Consider the following 20507-nt stretch of genomic DNA (forward strand, 5'->3'; position numbering starts at 1 on the left):
GTATCAAAGGACAGAGCACTCGGCCGATTCACGATGCAACCGTGCGAGAGGGGTGCGGGGAATTGGTGATGCCGTTGATCGATATGGCGCAGGATGTTGGTGTTGGTCGGGTCCGGACGCGACGGGACAGGAGTGAGGTCAAGGCAGCGGAGGCCCTGTCTAGACCGTTGCGTTGCTGGTGCAGTCGGGACCGGATGAGACGGGAGGTCGGCAGCCGCAAGTGCCAGTGAACGTCAGTGGGGTTTCGGCAGCATGACCATGACCCGTTCCTGGCGCCATGCACTGCTTGATCGGTCTGGTCGCGGATGGATGCCAGCCAAACCTGATATGGCCTCGAGCTGATGAGAAGTTGGAGAAAGCAGCGGCAATATGCGGAGGCAGGCCAACCGTTGAAAACTCCACGTCGAGAGAACCGATGTCCGAGTCAAAGCTCCCTTTCAACGGCGGTTGCTAGTGGAGGTTGGGACTTGGATGTCAGCTTGGTTTGTTATGACGGAATGACATGCCAAGAGTGGGACGGGGATTTTGGAGGGGAGAGAGTTGGCAGCCGCTGCTCATGCTTCCGGTTCCATGCTTCCAGGTTGCCGCCAACCGCCAATCGCCCCACAGTGGAGTACAGCTGGGCACAGCTGGCAGCGTATCGCCCAGCCGGGGCACGAGCCACCCTGGACGACCCACGATACTATAGTTCCGTCACTCACGCTTCCTGCATATATTAACTGGTCCTTCCGGTTCCCATCTACAAGCACATCGTCTCAACCTTGCTGTATTACATGCCGGATGGAACCTAACGCCAAAATGCCCGAAGTAGTACCCGTGCGGCTACGGTTATTACCGTTAATTGGAAGCGATGCGGTGCCGCCACCTTGGTGAATATCTTGGTTAGGTCTCAGTAGCTCGATCATAATTGCTCGGGAACACGTGAGTTACACAGCAGCCTCAAGTCATCCATGGGCATGCTCGAATCCAGACGCTCCATGTCATGGCTTTGGACTGCTTCTCGTCGGAACGCAACGCAGCACGATACCTCCGTTAAGACGGGGGCGACAACATGTCCTGGAGTTTCATATGGATGCTTATTAATGGAAACAGGCGAGCATCAGCTCCAGCGGCCCACAAGCTCGCCTCGGGGTTGATGCCAGCTCAGATGGAGGGGATACAAAGAGATAGAGCAGGGCAGAACGCGCTTGGAAAGGAATGGTAGACCATGGCATGATAACTTTTGTGTTGCTATGTTTGATCCTATGTGACAGGTTCGTCCCCTTCAAGCCTAGCCACCGTCGCCTACACTCCTTTTAGATGCACTGGGAGTACCAATCGTTTTGGCGCCTGCAAGTTCCTTGCGAGCAGCACGTCGGGCCCTGCCATCCGTTGCCGCCGCACTGGCCCCAGCGAGACGCGCAGTTAGCAGTAGGCTGAGGCGGAGGAACAACCACGGTCGTCAGGGTCGCCGGGGGAGGATTCGTCGGCGTCGTGACCGCCGGAGGGGCGGAAGTCGAGGTGGGGGACGGGGTGCTGCCTCCCAGGACATCGTTGACGAACTGGATCAGCTTGGGGCCAATCTGCCTGGCGATGAACTCGTCGCCCTGCTGGTTGGTGTGGACGCCATCGCCCGCAAGCATGTTGTTGGTGTAGCCATTGGCCCGCGAGCAGTCGGCGATGACGATGGGGGACTCGGGGGTCGTGTTGGACTGGACCCAGCCGGGGATGAGGTTGTTGACTTGCTCGATGGTCGCGTCGCTCCAGCTCGTGGGGATAATCTTGTCAATCTGCTGGACGTTAGCATGCCTGCGTACGTAGGCGCAGAGCCGAAAATGCTCGGGCGGCCCGAGAGCCATTCCTTGGATGGGAGGCACTTACAATGACCTTGACCCTGGGGTTCACCGAGCGCATGGTCCTGAGCAGGCTGGTGTACGAATCGATGATGGACTGGGCGTTCCGCTTGCCGATGTTCACGTCGTTGGTGCCGAGCATGAACTGGACAATGTCGGGCCTGTAGGTCTGCATCCAGCCAGAGATGTACTGCCGGGCAATGTCGTACGCCTGCCAGCCGGAGTGGCCCTCGTGGTTCGTATCAAAGCCGGAGGGCCTGGGGCATGAACCGCCGATGCCGTTTTGGCTGCCGACAAAGTCGACCTTGTCTGCCACGCCGGCCTGGATGAGCTGGTTCCACACCATGGGCCTCCAGCAGGAGATCTCGGTCAGGGAGTCGCCGAGAAGCACTGTGGCATAAACATGTCAGTTTTCATTTTCTCAAATCTCTGGCGACGTGAAAATGCAGGATGGCGATGGGAGACGACTACCTACTGACTTTGACCTTCTGGCCAGAGGCCGTTGCCGCAAGGCCTGCGGTCAGAGCAGCGAGGGAGAACCGCATGATGGCTACCGTAAGGAACTGAAACTACTCCGGATATGAAGGTCCAAAGGCGACGGGAGTCCTAAGATCACCAGATCCCACGAGAGCGTTGGCGGACAGCCGCGCTGTCGTCATATATATCTCGAGCTGCCAATCATGTGATGCTGGCCATGGCATCTCGACTTCCGGTTGTCCATGGTCACAACGGCGTAGCAGCTAGCCCAAAACCTACATCTCGGAGGTATTGGAAAGTATGCGGATAATTGGAAAGGGGAAAGTGTCCAGACGCGCACCAGTCGGGTGAATAGGTTATTAACACAAAGCGAGGCGAAAGCCCCACTAGCCACGACAGTTGACGTATGCGAATGTTACAGTATACTCGCCTCCGGGAGCACTTCTCGGAACACAACCGATTGAGGCTGGCGTATAACGTTAAGGTTTACCGGCCGTGCCAAGTCCTGATCAGGACCGGTAAATCCGGGGTAGAGTCAGATCTTTCGTCTTGACCTCCTTGGCTCGAAGGGTGGGTTAATTATAGTTTTATCCATGACAGGGAGCTAGTTGACCAGTGATCAAAGAAGTGCTTGAATGTTTGAATCAATGGCTGAAGCCGCTCGCTTGATTAGCCGAGGCGTTCATTCCAGGTTCTCAACCGGGCGATGCGTCAGCTTGGAGGGACCAAGTAATAGCCAGCCGAGACTGGCTTCGGGACTTACACTGGGCCTGACAACTCGACTGACCCGAACAACCAAATTTAGCTACGTACCTTGAAGAGGTGCTCAAAGATACCTAAGATGGGTAAATGGTCGACCTGCTGTATTACCCACGCAAACGGTATTGTTCAGGGTGGATTGGAGGCTCGTAAACGAGGCTGGAAGTCCACAAAGCTGTTTGGGCAGGTACCTAGGTCAGTGCTTGAACCGACAGCATAATCGGTTGAGTTCAACGATCTTGTTGCACGCACTCCGTGACGAAGGTCAACAAGCGGCCTTATTTGGGAAACATATTAATACATCTGCGGTGAGAGAAGCGGGCCCAACAGTACCTGCAAATCTATCCCAATGTCTATATCCGACATGCCTTTGCAATACAAGGTGATTCATGAGTTAGGTGTAGGAAGGCATGTTATTAAGTGGGAGCACACGAAATGTTGAGCAGTTTGAAAACTGCGACAACCGTTGTGAGTTGAAAGCTGCTACAATGCGTAGACGATGACGAGGAACAGCCCTCGACGGAGGTTATGTTCAAGCATGAAGAATGCCATAGGGAACAGCAATCCTCCATATTCGTTGTTTGTTTTCGGATGGGTCCATATGAAACGACCGACGAAATCCCTGGAACATCCTACCGAGTAGTTCTCGGCTCGCCGAGCGTCCTCGGTCGTAGCTTTGTTGCGATGCCGGACGGTGATTCCAATATAAATACTTTACGGTTCAAGTCTCTTATCCGTTTCATTGCGAACCTGCTTCCATAAATTTCCAACGTCGCATACCTCTTGATCCGTACATATTGTGAGATTTTGTTCGCTACTACCCCCATTACAATTCACGACAGCGCAAAGCACGCTCCTGAAGTGTGAGCGTCCCATTCGCAGACGCCATGAGCGAGTAATAGTCTGCCAGGCCATTTTCCGACTCGCCCGCAGCCCAAGCAACACAAAAACCGCCGTGCCCAATTCCTGATTTGACCATAGGATCGTATTATATGGGTCTGGTCAAGGTATAGGGTTCACGGTTTTCATCCTGCACCGACGTGTCTTGATTTCAGTAGTTGCACTTCACGTCTTTATCTCGCTCCACCAATGGCCAATTCGTGTCCTGGAGCTATTCTCCTCTGTACCAGCTCCAACATCATACAGCTATATTTGTCTTGCTGTAATCTGTAGGTGTGACAGGATCTATGGGGACTTATACCCTGGTCCTGAACCCCAGCAGGCATTCTGCCTGCTCAGACCGCCATTCTGGGCATCCATCGTGTATATAAGGAGCCTCCAGGAGAGGCACATTAGATAGTTGTTTTCTTCTTTTGAACAACAGCTTCCAACCACTCCTTTCCGCCGTATGCACTCTCACAGGTCCGGGCCATCACAGTAGGTTATTCCGTAGGATACATAAAAAGTACCCGCCGGAGCCGAAGATAATTCCCAGATTTTTTCCCCTCACGCACTTGCCGACGACCGTACTGCAAGCAGCGAGCTGCACCTGTGACAGCAGCTACCAGGCGATTTGACACGACTAATAGAAACGTGTTAAAACAGTCATACAGTTGTAAGGCATCTCACCCACCTCCGTTTACATCGCCGTGCATGAAGCGTGCGACCCCCATTCAAGCCTAGACCAGAGCGTGTCGCCAGTCCGTCATGTTTTGGGCAGGCATAGTATCAACACGATGTAGAACAGGTGCATACTCTTGGCTACCACTCGCTCGTGATTTGTTGATCATACATCACGATGCAAGTCCAAGTGGCCTCTTCATGCCATTATCTGCAAATGAAGAGCCAGAAGAGCCACTGCGGTTGTCGACTGAAGCGGCAGCTCCTTTCACGACGCTGTTGATTATCGACCGGCGAAGGGCCGAACATTGGCAGCTCTGTGGACCGCTTCGTCTATATAAACCCCTCTCAACACCCCCGAGCTGGAGTGTGGTGGTCCTAGCCATCCATTGAACATCCGGTCCTCAGAAGCACCACCGACACTTCTTTCGCAAGTTTCTCTTCTTCCAAATTGACAAGCACACCCCAGCTGTCCAACACCTGTACCAAAATGGCCCAACGAATCACCCGCAAAGACATCCGGAAGCTGTCAGAGGCGGAGCTAAACCAGCTGGTCCTTGCGTTCTACCGCCTACAGTCGATGGACCCTGACCATGAGGACTCCTACTTCCAAATCGCCGGCTATCACGGTGAGCCCTTCCGGGGAGCGGGCTACTCGAACCCGTCCTGGTGGGGTGGTTACTGCAACCATGGCAACATCCTGTTCCCAACCTGGCACCGCGCGTACCTGTACCGTCTCGAGCGGGCCCTGCAGAAGCAGGTTCCCGGCGTAGCCCTCCCCTACTGGGACGAGATTGACAAGTATGCTACAGAGGGCGGGGGCATACCTGAGGTTCTCCTAGCGCCCTCCTGGACGTTTAACGATGGTACCACCGTCGTCATCGATGGCAAGGAAACGTCGACCATCCCGAACCCCCTCCACCACTACACCTTCCAGAAGAAAATAACGGACCGCCTCCGGCCGTTCCCGGATGCTGACTACTCCAAGCCGGCTGGCGTCGAGACAGTCCGCTTCCCCTTCTCCGGTCTATACGGAGCCGAAGACATAGCGACCACCGAGGCCCACAACGACAAATACGAGGCGCTGGGCATTGACAAAACCAACGAAATGCTCGTCAAGAACGTGCAGACCTGGCTGAACGAGGCCACCTACCAACCCGCCCCTGCGAGGCTCGGTCAGCATGACCCTCCAGCTCCTTTGCCCGCCGGGGTCAAGGATCGATACCTGCGCTGCCTGGAGGCGCCCAACTACGTCGTCTTCAGCAATACCACCTCCGCGGAGAGATGGAATGACGACCTGCCTCCTCACAGCGAGGTGGTCGTCCCGGTCGAGTCTCCGCACAACATGATCCATCTGGCCGTCGGGGGGATCCAGATCCCGTCGCAGAATGCGAGCACGGTCCAGGGCGCCAACGGAGATATGGGCGAGAACGACACGTCGTCGTTTGATCCGATCTTCTACTTCCACCATTGCTTCATCGATCGCATGTTCTGGGCGTGGCAGGTTTATCACAATCAAACCGACGATTTGAAGATCGACCCCGAGTTTGCGCAGTATCCGGGCACCAACTCCGTCGACTCGCAGGGGCCCACGCCTGGCGTGCCAGGAAATCAGTGGTTGTCGCTGGACAGCCCGCTAAGTCCCTTCGTGCGCTCAGATGGGCAAACACCCGTGACATCCCGGGTACGTTGCCGAGAGACAGCCCCTTTTGTACACCCCCCCGCCATGTACACACACAGACTAATGGCCCGTTTAAACAGGACGTCATAAACATCGCCAACCTGGGCTACGAGTACGACTCCATCCCGGAATTGCCCCTCCGCCACGCCCCGCCTAAGCCCCAAGCGCTCCTGACCGTCAGCGGAGCCAACCGCGCCACCATCTCCGGCTCTTTCTACGTCGCCGCTTGGCTTCCCGACCCTCACAAACCCGGGCTTGAGTACCCCATCGGCATCGAAGCTGTGCTCAGCCGCTGGCATGTCGCTGGGTGCGCGAACTGCAACAACCACCTGGAAGTCACCGCGCACTTCCCGCTGCCCCAGGGCTGGACGAATGACGAAGTCGAGCGGCGCGGGGTAAGGCTGAGAGTGCACACGAGGGAGAGGCCGAAGGGGCTGGAGTCTGTGAGTGGGAGGAAGCTGAAGTTCGAGGTGAAGAACGTTTGATGGTAGTGCGGGCTTTCTTTGCTTTGGTTGAGAAGTTAACCTGTGACGATTGGATTGGGGTACGTCGTGGTTCGAGCTTGCAGTCCATCTTTTGAGCCCGTAGCAACGATCACAAAACAAACCATGGCTTCGCTCGACTCAGTCGCTGTTATGGACAACTGTGACTTTCCAGGATGCTACCTCGTAAATCAGCTCCTCCACTACCTCGCCGTCTTCTGGCTGCTGGCCGCCCGTTGCTGTCAGGCCAGGCGCCGTGTGGACTTTGACTACAACCGAGCCTACTCAGAATCGAACGGGATGCCGCCGTTTGAGGGAGCTATTCTCTGCTGCAGCATAAAGATCCGTCCGAGGTCATGGGTGCAGCTGATACTGCACACTCCTTAGGTATTACCTATAGTATTTGCTGAAGCCGTGGGTGCATGGCGGACTGGATTTCACCCCCTCCGCCCCCTCACTAGGTTGGTGGCGTTGATGTCATAGTAACAATGGGCTCTCGACAGCTGGGCTCTGCAGCTGGGGTGAAGAAGAATGTGGAATGACTAACTACCTAATAACGGATAATTATAGCACAAAATTTGTGACGGCAGGCATGGATCCCGGAAAGGCTCGACAGCAAGATCAGCAGCGTCGCCTCCCTCGCCGATCTAATTATACCGTTCGGCCAAGATCAACATAGTGCAAATTAGGCCCAATGGTGGGAATTCGGATGCCGGGATGCCACGTGCCTTGCGCTAGCACTGTAGTCTATAGTATGTAAGTAATATCGCAAGCGTGCGGTGGTGACGGTCGCATCCATGCTGTGTAGGTGCCGAGGGAGACCCGTCAACACGCTCCCCGCTGTCTCACGTCTGGCCTGGTTCCAGGTTGCAACACCGATCCAGACCCACCAGAACCGGGCAACGAACCTTTGGCTTGTGAAGGTGGATGCGAGGTTGTTAGGTTCTCCGGCAATCGGCTGCGGCAGAGCCGCATCGCTGCACGTGCAGCGATGCCTTGTTCTATTCAATGTCTGTTCTACTTCCTCCGGGATCGAGGTTCAACGAGAACCGCGAACAAGGTGCGATGGCGGTTAAGGTAGGTTGTCAGGGTGCCCATTCCGTACCGTACCTCAGGTGTCGGTTACCTGACCTAGGTATCTATCGTAGTGTAGTTATCTTGCCTACCTAGGTACCTACACAGTACACTACCCAATGCAAATCAGCCGGACACCTTGCCTTACCTCCTTGATTTGGAAGCCGTGTGCACTCAGTCGAAGGAAAAAGGGGTGGAGTGGGCCTGAAGTTCACTGCGCTCCATACGTGTAAACTACGTGCAGCCACTCAAATCTTGCACACGAGACTAGCGCCTCGGATTCGGTTTGGATCCATGAATCCTGCCAAATCCCGTATTCGGATTGCAGATTTTCTGAGGGCATCTTTCAAGGTCTCCAGGGAACCGAGAACGCTAAAAACCGTTTCTGCACTGTGTACCTAAAGAAAGCAGAGGAAGCCGTTGTGTGCTTGCAATGCTTGATGTGCGTGCAGAAACCCTCTTTCAACGACGCGACGCAACCACGTACGCAGTAGTGTTTGCGTCAGCTTTCTGAGGTGGCAGCCGGGCGTCGGGACCTTCTAAGAACCCGACGGGATCCATGGCGAAACCGAGGCAGTGGGTCTGGCCCGCGGGTTCAGATGACGTTGAGCCGGAAGGGCTTTGGCTTCTTCCCTGATCCAGTTTGGCGGGCATGGTTGGGCTAGGGACGCCCTGCCAAGACGAACGGGGGTTCGGCGGTCTCGCTTCAATTGGCCTTTGGCACAGAAACGATGCCAGGGCTGAGGGGAGGCTCATTTCGCAAGCATAGTAAGTGCCTGTCTCGATTGGACCTCCGCGCCACCCCCACCATGGGACAGGAGAGTGAACTGCAGGGCGCCTGCGGACGTTCACGTTTCCGGCATGATTCACATGCCGTCATCATGAAGCGACGATGATGGCGACTGTAGTGGCTAGATAGCGGCCAGAAAGAGGCCTAGGTGCTTGGGGCCTCCGTTACAAAGCGTTAGGAATGCCGTTTTGGTGACGGATGCGATGGATCTGGTAAGGAAGGTAGGTACACAGTAGGTAGGTACGGAGGTTGACGCGCCAAAAACGAACCCCCGACCTGAGTCAGTCTCGGGTACTTTTTTGTGAGACGGGTGTGAACTAGAGGGAAATCATCGATCGGGGTTCTCGAGCAGGCCGGGCGGCAACGCGCCGGCCCCACCAACGCGACCCCGTCGTCACCCTGGGGCAGCAGGGAATGGAATGGAAGCTTGGAACTTGGGCGTGTGTACCCGGTGCTCGCAAGGCAAGCGCTCCCACCCTTCCACGCGGCGCCGCTCCCGGGGGGGCGGTGCGCTTGTCCCGCGACCCACCTTCTCTTGCTCGGACACTACGAAGACCCCGTCTGCCCGTTGGGGTCGTTTCTTAAAACCACCAGCTATCCCCATTGCCCTCAGGGGGCTCGCCGCTTGCTGCTTGTCGTTCGTCTCGCCGCGACGACTGGCCTTGCAACGTTCCCGTATTCCACGTCGTACGCTTGGTGTGCGCGTCGCAACTTCTTCTTCAAGCCCTTTTGTTTCTTCAGCCCTCCCCCCACTCTCTCTAATCCGTTTCATCGGGGAGAGGTTTTCTTACTAGCTTCTAATATTTCCCTACCGAAAGGCAGCTGAAAGCATTTACCTACTCTTTCCACCTCCCTCACTTCGCGTCCGGAATCCCTGCTCCCTGCAGACGGACCACGTAAGACTGGAAACAAGAAACGCATCCCAGAAATTCCAGTTTTGTTGGTCACAGGACGCGACCCCCGCCACTGGAGACCCGTGAGACCTTTGTTTGGGAAAACCGACGTGGCATTGGGGGTGTCCCGGCCTCGGGACAGATAAACCAACAACCCCATGTCGTTCACGGGTGCTGGTTCCTTCGGGAACTATGACCTCACAGCCAAGATGACGGGCGCGCCCCTCGAGCGTCAAACCACCCACGATCAAGATCATGAGGCCAGCGAAGCGGCAAAGACAGCCGCCGGCAGCTCCTCCCCGAACCCCGCCGAGAACGTGAGCAGGACCCGGGCAACGTCCATCACGGAGGTGGCTGGCACCTCGACCGACACGGCAGGCGAGGACAACGAGGACAGCGACGCCGCTGAGCTGGAGCGCCGCGCCAGCATCGTGCAGAACCTGGCGAGGACGTTTACCTCGCAGTCGCACGCCGTGGGCGACGGCACCAACCCCTTCGTGATCGCCTCCGAGGATGAAGCGTCCCCCCTGAATCCGAATGGCCCCAACTTCAACGCCCGCGCCTGGGCCAAGGCTCTGGTCGGCCTGGTGGCTGGCGAGAACAACCAGTTCCGAACCAGCGGCGTCGCCTTCCAAAACCTCAACGTCCACGGCTTCGGCACGGCGACCGACTTCCAGAAGGATGTCCTCAACGTCTGGCTCGAGGCCGTCGGTCTCGTGCGCAAGCTCACCGGTAGCGGCCAGCATCGCATCGATATCCTGCGCGACTTCAACGGCGTGGTCCGCAAGGGCGAGATGCTCGTCGTCCTAGGCCCTCCGGGCTCTGGATGCAGCACCTTTCTCAAGACCATCGCCGGCGACTACAACGGCATTTATGTTGACGAGAACTCCTACTTCAACTACCAGGGTGAGTAATTGTAATGCATGCTCCTCTGGGCTTTTGGGGCGCCTTGGACGCTCTCAGGCAAATCAAAGAGACCTCTTAGCTGACCACGTCCCCAGGCATGTCCGCCAAGGAGATGCACACACACCATCGCGGCGAGGCCATCTACACGGCCGAGGTGGACACCCACTTCCCGCAGCTGACGGTCGGCGAGACCCTGACCTTCGCCGCCCACGCCCGTGCCCCTCGCCAGCTGCCGCCTGGCGTCGACAAGACCATGTTTGCGAACCACCTGCGGGATGTCGTCATGGCCATGTTCGGCATCAGCCATACCATCAACACCCGCGTGGGCAACGAGTATATCCGCGGCGTCTCCGGCGGCGAGAGGAAGCGCGTCACCATTTCCGAGGCTGCCCTGTCCTTCGCGCCGCTCCAGTGCTGGGACAACAGCACGCGAGGCCTGGACAGCGCCAACGCCGTCGAGTTCTGCAAGACCCTGAGGCTCGGGACGGAGCTGTTCGGCAGCACCGCCTGCGTTTCCATCTACCAGGCGCCCCAGAGCGCGTACGACCTCTTCGACAAGGTCACCGTGCTGTACGAGGGCCGCCAGATCTTCTTTGGCCGGGCCAACGAGGCCAAGCAGTACTTCATCAACCTCGGATTCGAGTGCCCCGAACGCCAGACCACACCCGACTTCCTGACGTCCATGACCAGCCCCCTGGAGCGCATCGTGCGCCCTGGCTTCGAGGGCAAGGCCCCCCGCACCCCCGACGAGTTTGCCGCCGCTTGGAAGAAGAGCGACGAGTACAAGCGGCTGATGGAGGAGATCGAGGAGTACAAGACAACGCACCCGATCAACGGCCCGGATGCCGAGGCCTTCCGCGCCTCCAAGAAGGCCCAGCAGGCCAAGAGCCAGCGCGCCAAGTCGCCCTTCACCCTGTCGTATTGGCAGCAGGTCAAGCTCTGCCTCTGGCGCGGCTGGCGGCGCCTGGTCGGCGACCCGAGCCTGAGCCTGGGGGCCCTCATCGGCAACTTGATCATGGCCCTGATCATCTCCAGCGTGTTTTTCAACATCCAGCCGACCACCAGCAGCTTCTACCAGCGTGGCGCCCTCCTCTTCTTCGCCTGCCTGATGAACGCCTTTGCCAGCGCCCTCGAGATCCTCACCCTCTACTCCCAGCGGCCCATCGTCGAGAAGCACGACCGCTATGCCCTGTACCACCCGTCCGCCGAGGCCGTCGCGTCCATGCTCTGCGACATGCCGTACAAGGTCGCAAACACCATCATCTTCAACATCACGCTGTACTTCATGACCGGTCTTCGCAGGGAACCCGGCGCCTTCTTCTTCTTCCTGCTCATGTCCTTCGTCACCGTCCTGACCATGTCGATGATCTTCCGCACCATCGCCAGCTCCTCGCGCACCCTGTCTCAGGCCATGGTGCCTGCTGCCATCATCATCCTGGCCCTCATCATCTTCACCGGCTTCGTCATCCCCACCGACTACATGCTCGGCTGGTGCCGCTGGATCGGCTACATCGACCCTCTGGCCTACGCCTTCGAGGCCCTGATGGTGAACGAGTTCCACGGCCGCGAGTTTATCTGCACCGATTTCGTTCCGAATCCGCTCGTCCCGGGGTACGACAGGGTCCCTCCTGCGAGCCGCGCCTGCTCCGCCATCGGGTCGGTGGCTGGCCAGCCCTTTGTCAGCGGCGACGCCTACATCAACTCGGGCTTTCAGTACTATGCGGCTCACAAGTGGCGCAACTTTGGCATCGTTATCGGCTTCATGGTCTTCTTCCTGATATGCTACATGATCGCTGCCGAGAACGTCGCCGCCAAGAAGAGCAAGGGCGAGGTGCTCGTCTTCCGCCGTGGCCACAAGCCGGCCGTCTTCAACGAGAAGAAGGGCGATGCCGAGTCCGGCGTCAACGTCCACGGAACCAGCATCACCAACAAGGGGGCCGCCGGCAGCGATTCAGATAAGGAGGGCGGCAACCTGCAGAAGCAGACCAGCATCTTCCACTGGAACAACGTCTGCTACGAGGTCAAGGTCAAGGGCGAGACGCGGCGGATTCTGGACAACGTGGACGGCTGGGTCAAGCCGGGCACCCTGACGGCTCTGATGGGCGTCTCGGGCGCCGGCAAGACGACGCTCCTGGATTGCTTGGCCGACCGGACCTCCATGGGTGTCATCACGGGCGAGATGCTCGTCGACGGCCACCCGAGGGATGCTTCGTTCCAGCGGAAGACGGGCTACGTGCAGCAGCAGGATCTCCACCTCCAGACGACCACGGTTCGTGAGGCCTTGAACTTCAGCGCCCTCCTTCGTCAGCCGGCCCACATCCCGCGCGAGGAGAAGCTTGCCTACGTCGACGAGGTCATCAAGCTCTTGGAGATGGAGGAGTATGCCGACGCCGTGATTGGCGTTCCCGGCGAGGGCCTGAACGTGGAGCAGCGCAAGCGCCTCACCATTGGTGTCGAGCTGGCCGCCAAGCCGCCCCTTCTCCTGTTCGTCGACGAGCCGACCTCGGGTCTGGACTCCCAGACGTCGTGGGCGATCCTCGACCTTCTCGAGAAGCTGACCAAGAGCGGCCAGGCCATCCTCTGCACCATCCACCAGCCCTCGGCCATGCTCTTCCAGCGCTTCGACCGGCTCCTCTTCCTCGCCAAGGGCGGCAAGACGGTGTACTTTGGCGATATCGGCAAGAACGCAAAGACCATGACGTCCTACTTTGAGCGCAACGGCGGCTTCCCTTGCCCTCCCGACGCCAACCCCGCCGAGTGGATGCTCGAGGTGATCGGCGCCGCGCCCGGTAGCCACACCGAGATCGACTGGTCCAAGACCTGGCGCGAGAGCCCGGAGTACGCCGCCGTGCAGGAGGAGCTCCAGCGCCTCAAGGCCGACGCCAAGGAGTCCAACTCCATCACCGAGGACCCCGGGAGCTACCGCGAGTTCGCCGCCCCCTTCTGGGAGCAGCTCGTGCTCGTCACGCACCGCGTCTTCCAGCAGTACTGGCGCACGCCCTCGTACATTTACTCCAAGGCGTCGCTGTGCGTGCTGGTGGCGCTCTTCATCGGCTTCGTCTTCTACAAGGCGCCCAACACCATCATGGGCCTGCAGAACCAGATGTTTGCCATCTTCAACATCCTGACCGTCTTTGGCCAGCTCGTCCAGCAGACCATGCCGCACTTTGTCATCCAGCGTTCGCTCTACGAGGTCCGCGAGCGGCCCTCCAAGGTGTACTCGTGGAAGGTGTTTATGCTCTCGCAGATCATTGTCGAGCTGCCGTGGAACACGCTCATGGGCGTGCTCATGTTTGTGTGCTGGTACTACCCTGTCGGCCTGCAGGCCAATGCCGAGGCGGCGGGCCAGACGGCCGAGCGCGGCGGGCTCATGCTCCTGCTGCTCATCGCCTTCCTGCTCTTCACCTCGACCTTCACGGACTTTATCATTGCGGGCTTCGAGACGGCCGAGGCGGGCGGCAACATTGCCAACCTGCTCTTCTCGCTCTGCCTCATCTTCTGCGGCGTCCTCGCCACGCCCGAAACCATGCCCAAGTTCTGGATCTTCATGTACCGCGTCAGCCCCTTCACGTACCTCGTCAGCGCCATGCTGTCGACGGCCGTGGCCAACACAAAGGTCACTTGCGCGCCCAACGAACTCATGAAGTTCGCCCCGCCCGAGGGGCTGACGTGCGGCGAGTACCTCGGACCCTACATGCAGATGGCCGGCGGCTATCTCGCGGACTCCAACAACTCGAGCATGTGCGAGTTCTGCCCCATCAGCGACACAAATGTGTTCTTGGCTGGGGTTCACGCCGACTATAACGATAGGTGGCGCAACTTTGGGTATGTCTTTCTCTACATGGATTTCCCCTTGGTGTGTTTGTTATTTTGAGACGTGTGCTAACCGATCTGTCAAACCAACAGCATCATCTTCGCGTACATCGTCTTCAACGTCGCTGGCGCCCTCGCTCTCTACTGGCTCGTCCGCGTGCCCAAGAAGAAGCTGGGCAAGAAGAAGAAGCAGGATTGAGCTGTCTTGGTCATTGTCGGCGCCGTCTCGTTCCTGGGCGGTTGATCTTGTGTTTTCGTTCCTTTTCTCTTTCTTTGACCGACTCGACCATGCTCATGCAGCTTCTTATTTCTTCTCAACCTTTGGCATCACTTTCCGCCTCAACTTCGGCATATGGTCATGTAGCCTCTAATTTCTTTTTTTTTTGTCCATACAGTTTCTGATAGACATCGGGCAAAAAAACGGTGTATACTTTCTAGTTGTTTAAGCCATAGAGAAATTGTCAAGTAAAGAGAACCCAAGACGTAATTACGTCTGTGAGGCTTTGTTTCATCTCGTCCACGAATCGACGTGCTTCCAACCGGGCCCCTCAACAAGCCGGATGCGAGGACCGTTCTTGTCATTGATTGGGTGATGTTGTGATCGTTCCGTAGAGACAGAGTCGCCCAACCCAAAGGAACTTGTATGTGTGAACCACCCCATTCTATTGATACACCGTTTATATACACAAAATACCACCCCAGCCGCTACGCCCCCCTCCGGATGTCCGTCTTTGACACCCCACCATCCCCATCCACGACATCAACCCCCCGTTTGTTTAAATTTCTTTTTGCTTTCCGTCTCACAAGAAGCTGATGCCAACGCCGACCTGCAGCCCTTTCCTCCCTTCCTCCCCCCTCCGCAGCACGAGCGGCAAGCTAAAGTTGAGCTCGAACCTCGCCGCGGGGTGGGCATACACCAGCCCCACGCCGGCCGCCAGGCTGGGCAGGCCGTTGCCCAGCTCGCCGACGGCCGACTTGACGCTCTTGAAGACGGCGGCCGAGTCCAGGGCCAGGCCGTCCCTGTCCTGGCCCTCCGCCTTGCCCGCCTTGCCCTTGGCCTTGGCGGACGGCTTGGTGCTGAGCGCCACGAGGCGGCCCGCGTTGGCGAAGAGCTGCAGGCGCAGCGGCGAGTCGGGCCCCGTGCGGGGCAGGGGCAGCAGGGCGCTGACGCTGCCGGCGGCGAACACGTCGCCGCCGACGGCGTCGGCGCCGTCGTGGGGGCCGAGGCCGCCGAGCTTGAAGCCGCGCACGTCGGTGGGCCCGCCGAGCTGGAAGCGGTCGTTGATGCGGCTCGGCTGGGCGGGGCCCGTCAGCGAGTAGCCCGTCGGCAGCGGGTAGAGGAGGCCGAAGCGGAAGCCGGCGCCGAGCGAGGCGCCCCGCAGCGGGAGGGGCAGGTTGCTCTGGGCCTCGAGCTCCGTCTTGGCAAAGGAGACGTCGCCCTGCAGCGGGCCCCAGCCGGCCAGCTCCGAGACGGCGCGGAAGAGGTAGCCGCTCTGCGGGAGCATGGGGTTGTCGCGGCGGTCGCGGACAAAGGTGTGGGTGACGGCCGACTTGAGCGAGTCGCCGGCGTCGGCGCGGACGGTGGGGGAGGCGGTGGCGGAGAGGCCCGTGAGCTGCCGCCAGACGGACGCGTAGGACAGCGTGTGGGTGTCGCGGGCGGCGGTGAGCCAGGCCAGGCGCACGTTGCCGCCCGTGAGGCGCTCCTCGTGGGAGGCCCAGGGCTTCTGGGTGGCGGAGCGGAGGGCCTCGAGCGAGAGGCGCAGGCCGGGGTTGTTGTTGACCGGGGTCGAGAAGGTGGCGTTGTAGGCGGACCGGGTGCGGGTGCCGGTGCTGGCGTTGATGGAGAGGGTCTCGGCGCCGCCGAAGATGTTGCGCGCTATGGCGTTGGTGTAGGCGGAGCCTTCGGCGTTGCCAAAATCGGTGCCGGCCGTGAAGACGAGGCGGGATTTTTCCTTGACGTTGATGGCGACCTCGAGATCGGTCCGGTCGGCGGGCGGGGCGCCCTCGGGACGAGGGGCCTCGGAGAGGAAGACATTGAAACCCTCCTCCTTGAAAATGTCTGGCAGGAAGAAGAGGGGGTCAAAGTGTTAACAAAACAAAAAAAGGGTCCTAGCTAGACGGGTGGGTGGACGAGATTGGGGAGTGAGACTGGGACGTGGCGCACCGAAACGAGAGAGCTTCCGGGTGGCGTCGCCGATGCGGTCGAGGACCTGTCCGAGGGTGGTTCCGGGTGCGGCGCTGTCGGCGACCAGGGGCCCGAGGACGTGGTCGAGAAGGGCTCGCCGAGTGTTCGGGGCGCCGTGGACCTCAAGCTTGCTTATGGACGCGGGGGTGAGGCGATGCTCGTCGAGCTGGCGGAGGGTGGGAATGGGTAGGTTAGCTTGAATGGATCGTGAGGAGGGAGACAGCGGTTGTTTTTACCATTTGTGTTGGGCCTCGGTTGGCTGGGGCATCCGCCACGCCGGCAGCCTGGGAGAGAGGTCAGCAAGCCGGACCATGGGAGAGGAGGATGGGTAGGCGAAGTGGAAGGGGCATGTGCGCAACCAGGGGACAAGCCCTGGGCCGTTCGCTCCTTGAGCTCTTTTGCGGGAGTTTGGGAGCCCATTGTTGGGGGCTGAAGCGTCTGGGCGAAGGGTACAAAGGTCCTGGATACTTACAGGGCTGCCACCAGGCCAGAAAGAAGCCATGGAGGGGAATTGCCTGAGGTCGGCGACGTGGGGGGAAGGGCTGCGATGTTGTCTTGGTGCAGGTTTCTGTCGCGAATCCAAGCCGAACCCGACTTCTTCCAGGGCCGAAACGGAGGCGGCATCAACGGCCGAAAGGTGGGTCCAGGGTCTTCCCGTCCAGGTTTCCCCGGTCCCCGCCCCACTTTTTTGCTTTGTCGCACGGGTTAGGCAGGTCCACAGTTATGTGGCTGGTGCTCCCCCGCTTCGGTGGCTGCATCCGATGCATGGGTTGCCGCATGCGCTTTCGCTGCATCGGCTGCGCCACAGTTTGAATCATTCATTCATTCCTGTCCCACGTCGCATTTGCCTCCCCGTCATTCCCCCCAAGCCTCCCGTCGGGTCCCTTATCCTTGGAACGTTACCTTATCTCGGCATCTGACAACATCTCATCCACCACATCTTTTCGGGTTTCCACCTCGCTGTCCTTCGCCCGCCCGTCGATCGTCAGCATCTGTCGTTGACAAGCCAGCGTTGCCTTATTTTTTTCCCGTCTTCTCCGGCGTCTCTTCTTTGGTTGTCTCTCATTTCCTCCTTCACCCCGGAGATTGTTGAGATTCCCCCCCCCCCCCCCCCTCTGTTGGGCCAACCCACCCTTCTGGGCACTCGGCCTGCGCAGTCGCCCTCCTGACGTCTCGTTGATCCCTCGACATCGCTCCATCTCCTCACCTTCGCCATGGCCACTAGAGCGGCCCAGAAGCGCGTGCGTATTTTCCGGTCACCTCCCCCCTCCCTCTCTCTCCTCTGCGACTAGACCACGAGGCATACCTACCTACCCCGACACTAACCTCGGCTTCTCGCAGTTGACGCGCGAATACAAGGCCATCACCGAGAACCCACCACCATACATCACGGCTCACCCCTCCGAGTCCAATATTCTGGAGTAAGCCTGTCTTGCACCGGGTTCTTTCCCCCCTCACCTGTCGCCTGCGCGTACGCTAACAAGCCGCCTTTTCAACCCCCAGATGGCACTACATCATCACCGGCCCCGAAAACACCCCCTACCACGGCGGCCAGTACTGGGGCACGCTCATCTTTCCGCCAAACTACCCGTTTGCGCCTCCGGCGATCCGCATGCACACCCCGTCCGGCCGCTTCCAACCATCCAGCCGCCTCTGCCTCTCCATCTCCGACTTCCACCCGCGCTCCTTCAACCCGGCATGGGAGGTCTCCACCATCCTCATCGGCCTGCTCTCGTTCATGACGTCCGAGGAGATGACGACGGGCTCCGTCTCGGCCAGCGACGCCGAGCGGCGCTACCACGCGGCGCGCTCGCGCTGGTGGAACTCGACCGGCGGCGGCTCGCACATCAAGGGCGACCACGGCGCCGCGGGCAAGAACAACATCAAGGCCGGAGACGGCGGCGCAAAGTTCAAGGCCGAGTGGCCCGAGCTGGACCAGGAGAACTGGAAGTGGATGAGGGAGAACAAGATCGATCCGGCGACGGGCAACAAGATCGTCGAGAACGGCGCCTCGACGGCCTGCGGCCCGCAGCTGGGCATCGCCTCGGGGAGCGGCCACCAGGCGCACGCCATGGTGGATGCCGTCATCCAGCAGAGGGATGCCGGGCAAGGGTGGATTTTCAGGAACAAGCTGCTTCTGGCGGGGGCGCTCATCTTCGTTTGGGTCTTGATCCTAAGGCTGTTTGGGGAGGGAGCAGCCTGAGGGGAGAGGGAGAAGACAGAGGGTGTTGGATAGGAAGTTGATCGGAAGGAATGGCGGTGGGCTTCGACATTTGTTTCGATAGAGGGCTGGTTCGGACATCAGGCGTTTGGGGGGGTGTTTGCAACAAGCGTCGCTAAATAGAGCCCGCGCGGATGGGATCGCGTGGGATGGATGGGTTGAGTTTTGTTTCTGCAAAGGAAGAGAACTCCCTCGACTCGCCAGCAGCCGTTGCGAAGCGGGAAGGCTCTAGCGAAGGTGTACTTGATCGCTCTCTCGGGTCCCGAGTCGGGCTCTGGAACTTGGATACCATCTATTGCATTTGCTTTGTTTTGGTTTCCTGTTGGAGACTACCTAGGCACCCAACTAGTACGTGTGTTATGTGACGATGCACCCTTGGTTCGAATGGACCAAAGCGAAGCGCCTCCGGATACCTCCAACTTTTGCTGTTTGTTTGTTTTTTCCTTGTTGTTTTTTTCTACATGAAAGCAGGTTTTTGCTGAGGGCAGAGCATGGCAGAAACAATGCTTCGCCTAAGAGTGACCATAGATGGGCTTCGGGACGTAAAGCTCCTCCAGATACTTCTCCTCCTCCTCGGTCAGGACCTTGCCCCGAGCAGCGACGGCCTCGTCCAGCCGCTCCACCTTGCTGAAGCCGATGATCGGGCTCGTGACGCGCTTGTTGATCCACGCGAGCGCAACGTGAGACACCTGTCGCACACGGTTAGCATCGGGCTTTGCCTCCCTCCCTCTCCCCATCCTCCCAAGCACCTGGGTTCCTAGTCACCAGATCCGGACCGTGACGGCCCCGGTCCTGGCCCCGGTCCTGGCCCCGGCCCCGGAAAGACACAACAAATACTCACCGGCCACTCGCGCTTGTCCGCAATCTCCACCACCCGCTTGATGATGGTCAGGTCCGGCTCGACGGTCCCGTGCGCCCCGGGGTGGTTCTCCTTCTCGTCCTTGCTCCGCGTCGTGGTGCCGAACTGCTCGGGCCGGCGCGCCAGATGGCCGCGGCAGAGCGGCGCCCAGGGGATCAGGCCGACCCCCGTGTCGTTGCAGAAGCGAATCATCTCGCGCTCCTCCTCGCGGTACAGCAGGTTGTAGTGGTTCTGCATGCTGACAAACTTTGTCCAGCCGTTGCGCTCGGCGCAGAACTGCATCCGCGCAAACTGCGTCGCCCACATGCTGCTCGCGCCAATGTAGCGCACCTTGCCCGACTGCACCAGGTCGTGGAGGGCCTTCATGGTCTCCTCGATGGGCGTGTCGCGGTCGAAGCGGTGGATCTGCAGCAGGTCGATGTACGGCGTGTCGAGGCGCCGGAGCGACGCCTCGACCTGGTTGAAGATGGCGGTCCGCGAGAGGCCGCTGTGGTTGACGTAGTCCTTGGACTCCTTGAGCTCCTGCGTGAGGAAGACGGTGCGCATCTCGGGCTCATCGCCCACGCCGAAGTGGCACTTGGTCATGATGATCACCTTGTCGCGCGGGATGTTGTACTTCTTGAGCGCCTTGCCGACGATGATCTCGGAGGCGCCGTTGGAGTAGATGTTGGCCGTGTCCCACGTGTTGAGGCCGCGGTCGTAGGCCGCCTTGAGCAGCGGGAGCGCCTCCTCCTCGGTGATGGCCCAGTCGAGGCAGCGCGGGTCGCCGAAGCTCATGCAGCCAAAGATGGGCACCGACACGCGGAGACCGCTGTTGCCCAGCCTCCGGTACTCGACCTTGGTCTTCTCCAGGGAGTCCCGGAGGCCGGGCGTGATGTACGATGACGCCATGATGTCGGATTCTTTGAGCTCAAGGCTGCTTGCACCTGGACTCAAGGTGTTCAATTGAGCTTGTTTTGAGCGTTGGTATGTGCT

The 20507-nt window shown here is 59.2% G+C and overlaps 6 protein-coding genes across 6 annotated transcripts; 3 read left to right on the forward strand and 3 right to left on the reverse strand.

Moving 5' to 3' along the window:
• Nucleotides 1-1295: 1295 nt before the first annotated feature.
• On the reverse strand, nucleotides 1296-2377 carry VTJ83DRAFT_5303 (uncharacterized protein; the record flags this gene model as incomplete). Its single annotated transcript, XM_071011889.1, has 3 exons — nucleotides 1296-1769; nucleotides 1861-2222; nucleotides 2308-2377. 3 exons carry the CDS (start codon nucleotides 2375-2377, stop codon nucleotides 1296-1298), a joined length of 906 nt encoding a protein of 301 aa, XP_070864678.1.
• A 2741-nt stretch (nucleotides 2378-5118) lies between these two features.
• VTJ83DRAFT_5304 (uncharacterized protein) lies at nucleotides 5119-6794 on the forward strand (the record flags this gene model as incomplete). The annotated part of the gene is made up of 2 exons (XM_071011890.1): nucleotides 5119-6312; nucleotides 6390-6794. 2 exons carry the CDS (start codon nucleotides 5119-5121, stop codon nucleotides 6792-6794), a joined length of 1599 nt encoding a protein of 532 aa, XP_070864679.1.
• A 2912-nt stretch (nucleotides 6795-9706) lies between these two features.
• Nucleotides 9707-14466, forward strand: VTJ83DRAFT_5305 (uncharacterized protein; the record flags this gene model as incomplete). The annotated part of the gene is made up of 3 exons (XM_071011891.1): nucleotides 9707-10454; nucleotides 10550-14279; nucleotides 14361-14466. The coding sequence occupies 3 exons, from the start codon at nucleotides 9707-9709 to the stop codon at nucleotides 14464-14466; spliced, it is 4584 nt and encodes a 1527-aa protein (XP_070864680.1).
• A 601-nt stretch (nucleotides 14467-15067) lies between these two features.
• On the reverse strand, nucleotides 15068-16954 carry VTJ83DRAFT_5306 (uncharacterized protein; the record flags this gene model as incomplete). Its single annotated transcript, XM_071011892.1, has 4 exons — nucleotides 15068-16326; nucleotides 16432-16618; nucleotides 16689-16736; nucleotides 16925-16954. 4 exons carry the CDS (start codon nucleotides 16952-16954, stop codon nucleotides 15068-15070), a joined length of 1524 nt encoding a protein of 507 aa, XP_070864681.1.
• A 712-nt stretch (nucleotides 16955-17666) lies between these two features.
• On the forward strand, nucleotides 17667-18655 carry VTJ83DRAFT_5307 (uncharacterized protein; the record flags this gene model as incomplete). The annotated part of the gene is made up of 3 exons (XM_071011893.1): nucleotides 17667-17693; nucleotides 17794-17873; nucleotides 17956-18655. The coding sequence occupies 3 exons, from the start codon at nucleotides 17667-17669 to the stop codon at nucleotides 18653-18655; spliced, it is 807 nt and encodes a 268-aa protein (XP_070864682.1).
• A 530-nt stretch (nucleotides 18656-19185) lies between these two features.
• Nucleotides 19186-20423, reverse strand: VTJ83DRAFT_5308 (uncharacterized protein; the record flags this gene model as incomplete). Its single annotated transcript, XM_071011894.1, has 2 exons — nucleotides 19186-19362; nucleotides 19515-20423. The coding sequence occupies 2 exons, from the start codon at nucleotides 20421-20423 to the stop codon at nucleotides 19186-19188; spliced, it is 1086 nt and encodes a 361-aa protein (XP_070864683.1).
• Nucleotides 20424-20507: the final 84 nt, after the last annotated feature.

This window comes from Remersonia thermophila, chromosome 5, assembly GCF_042764415.1.
Source record: "Remersonia thermophila strain ATCC 22073 chromosome 5, whole genome shotgun sequence".
Classification (NCBI taxonomy): domain Eukaryota; kingdom Fungi; phylum Ascomycota; class Sordariomycetes; order Sordariales; family Chaetomiaceae; genus Remersonia; species Remersonia thermophila.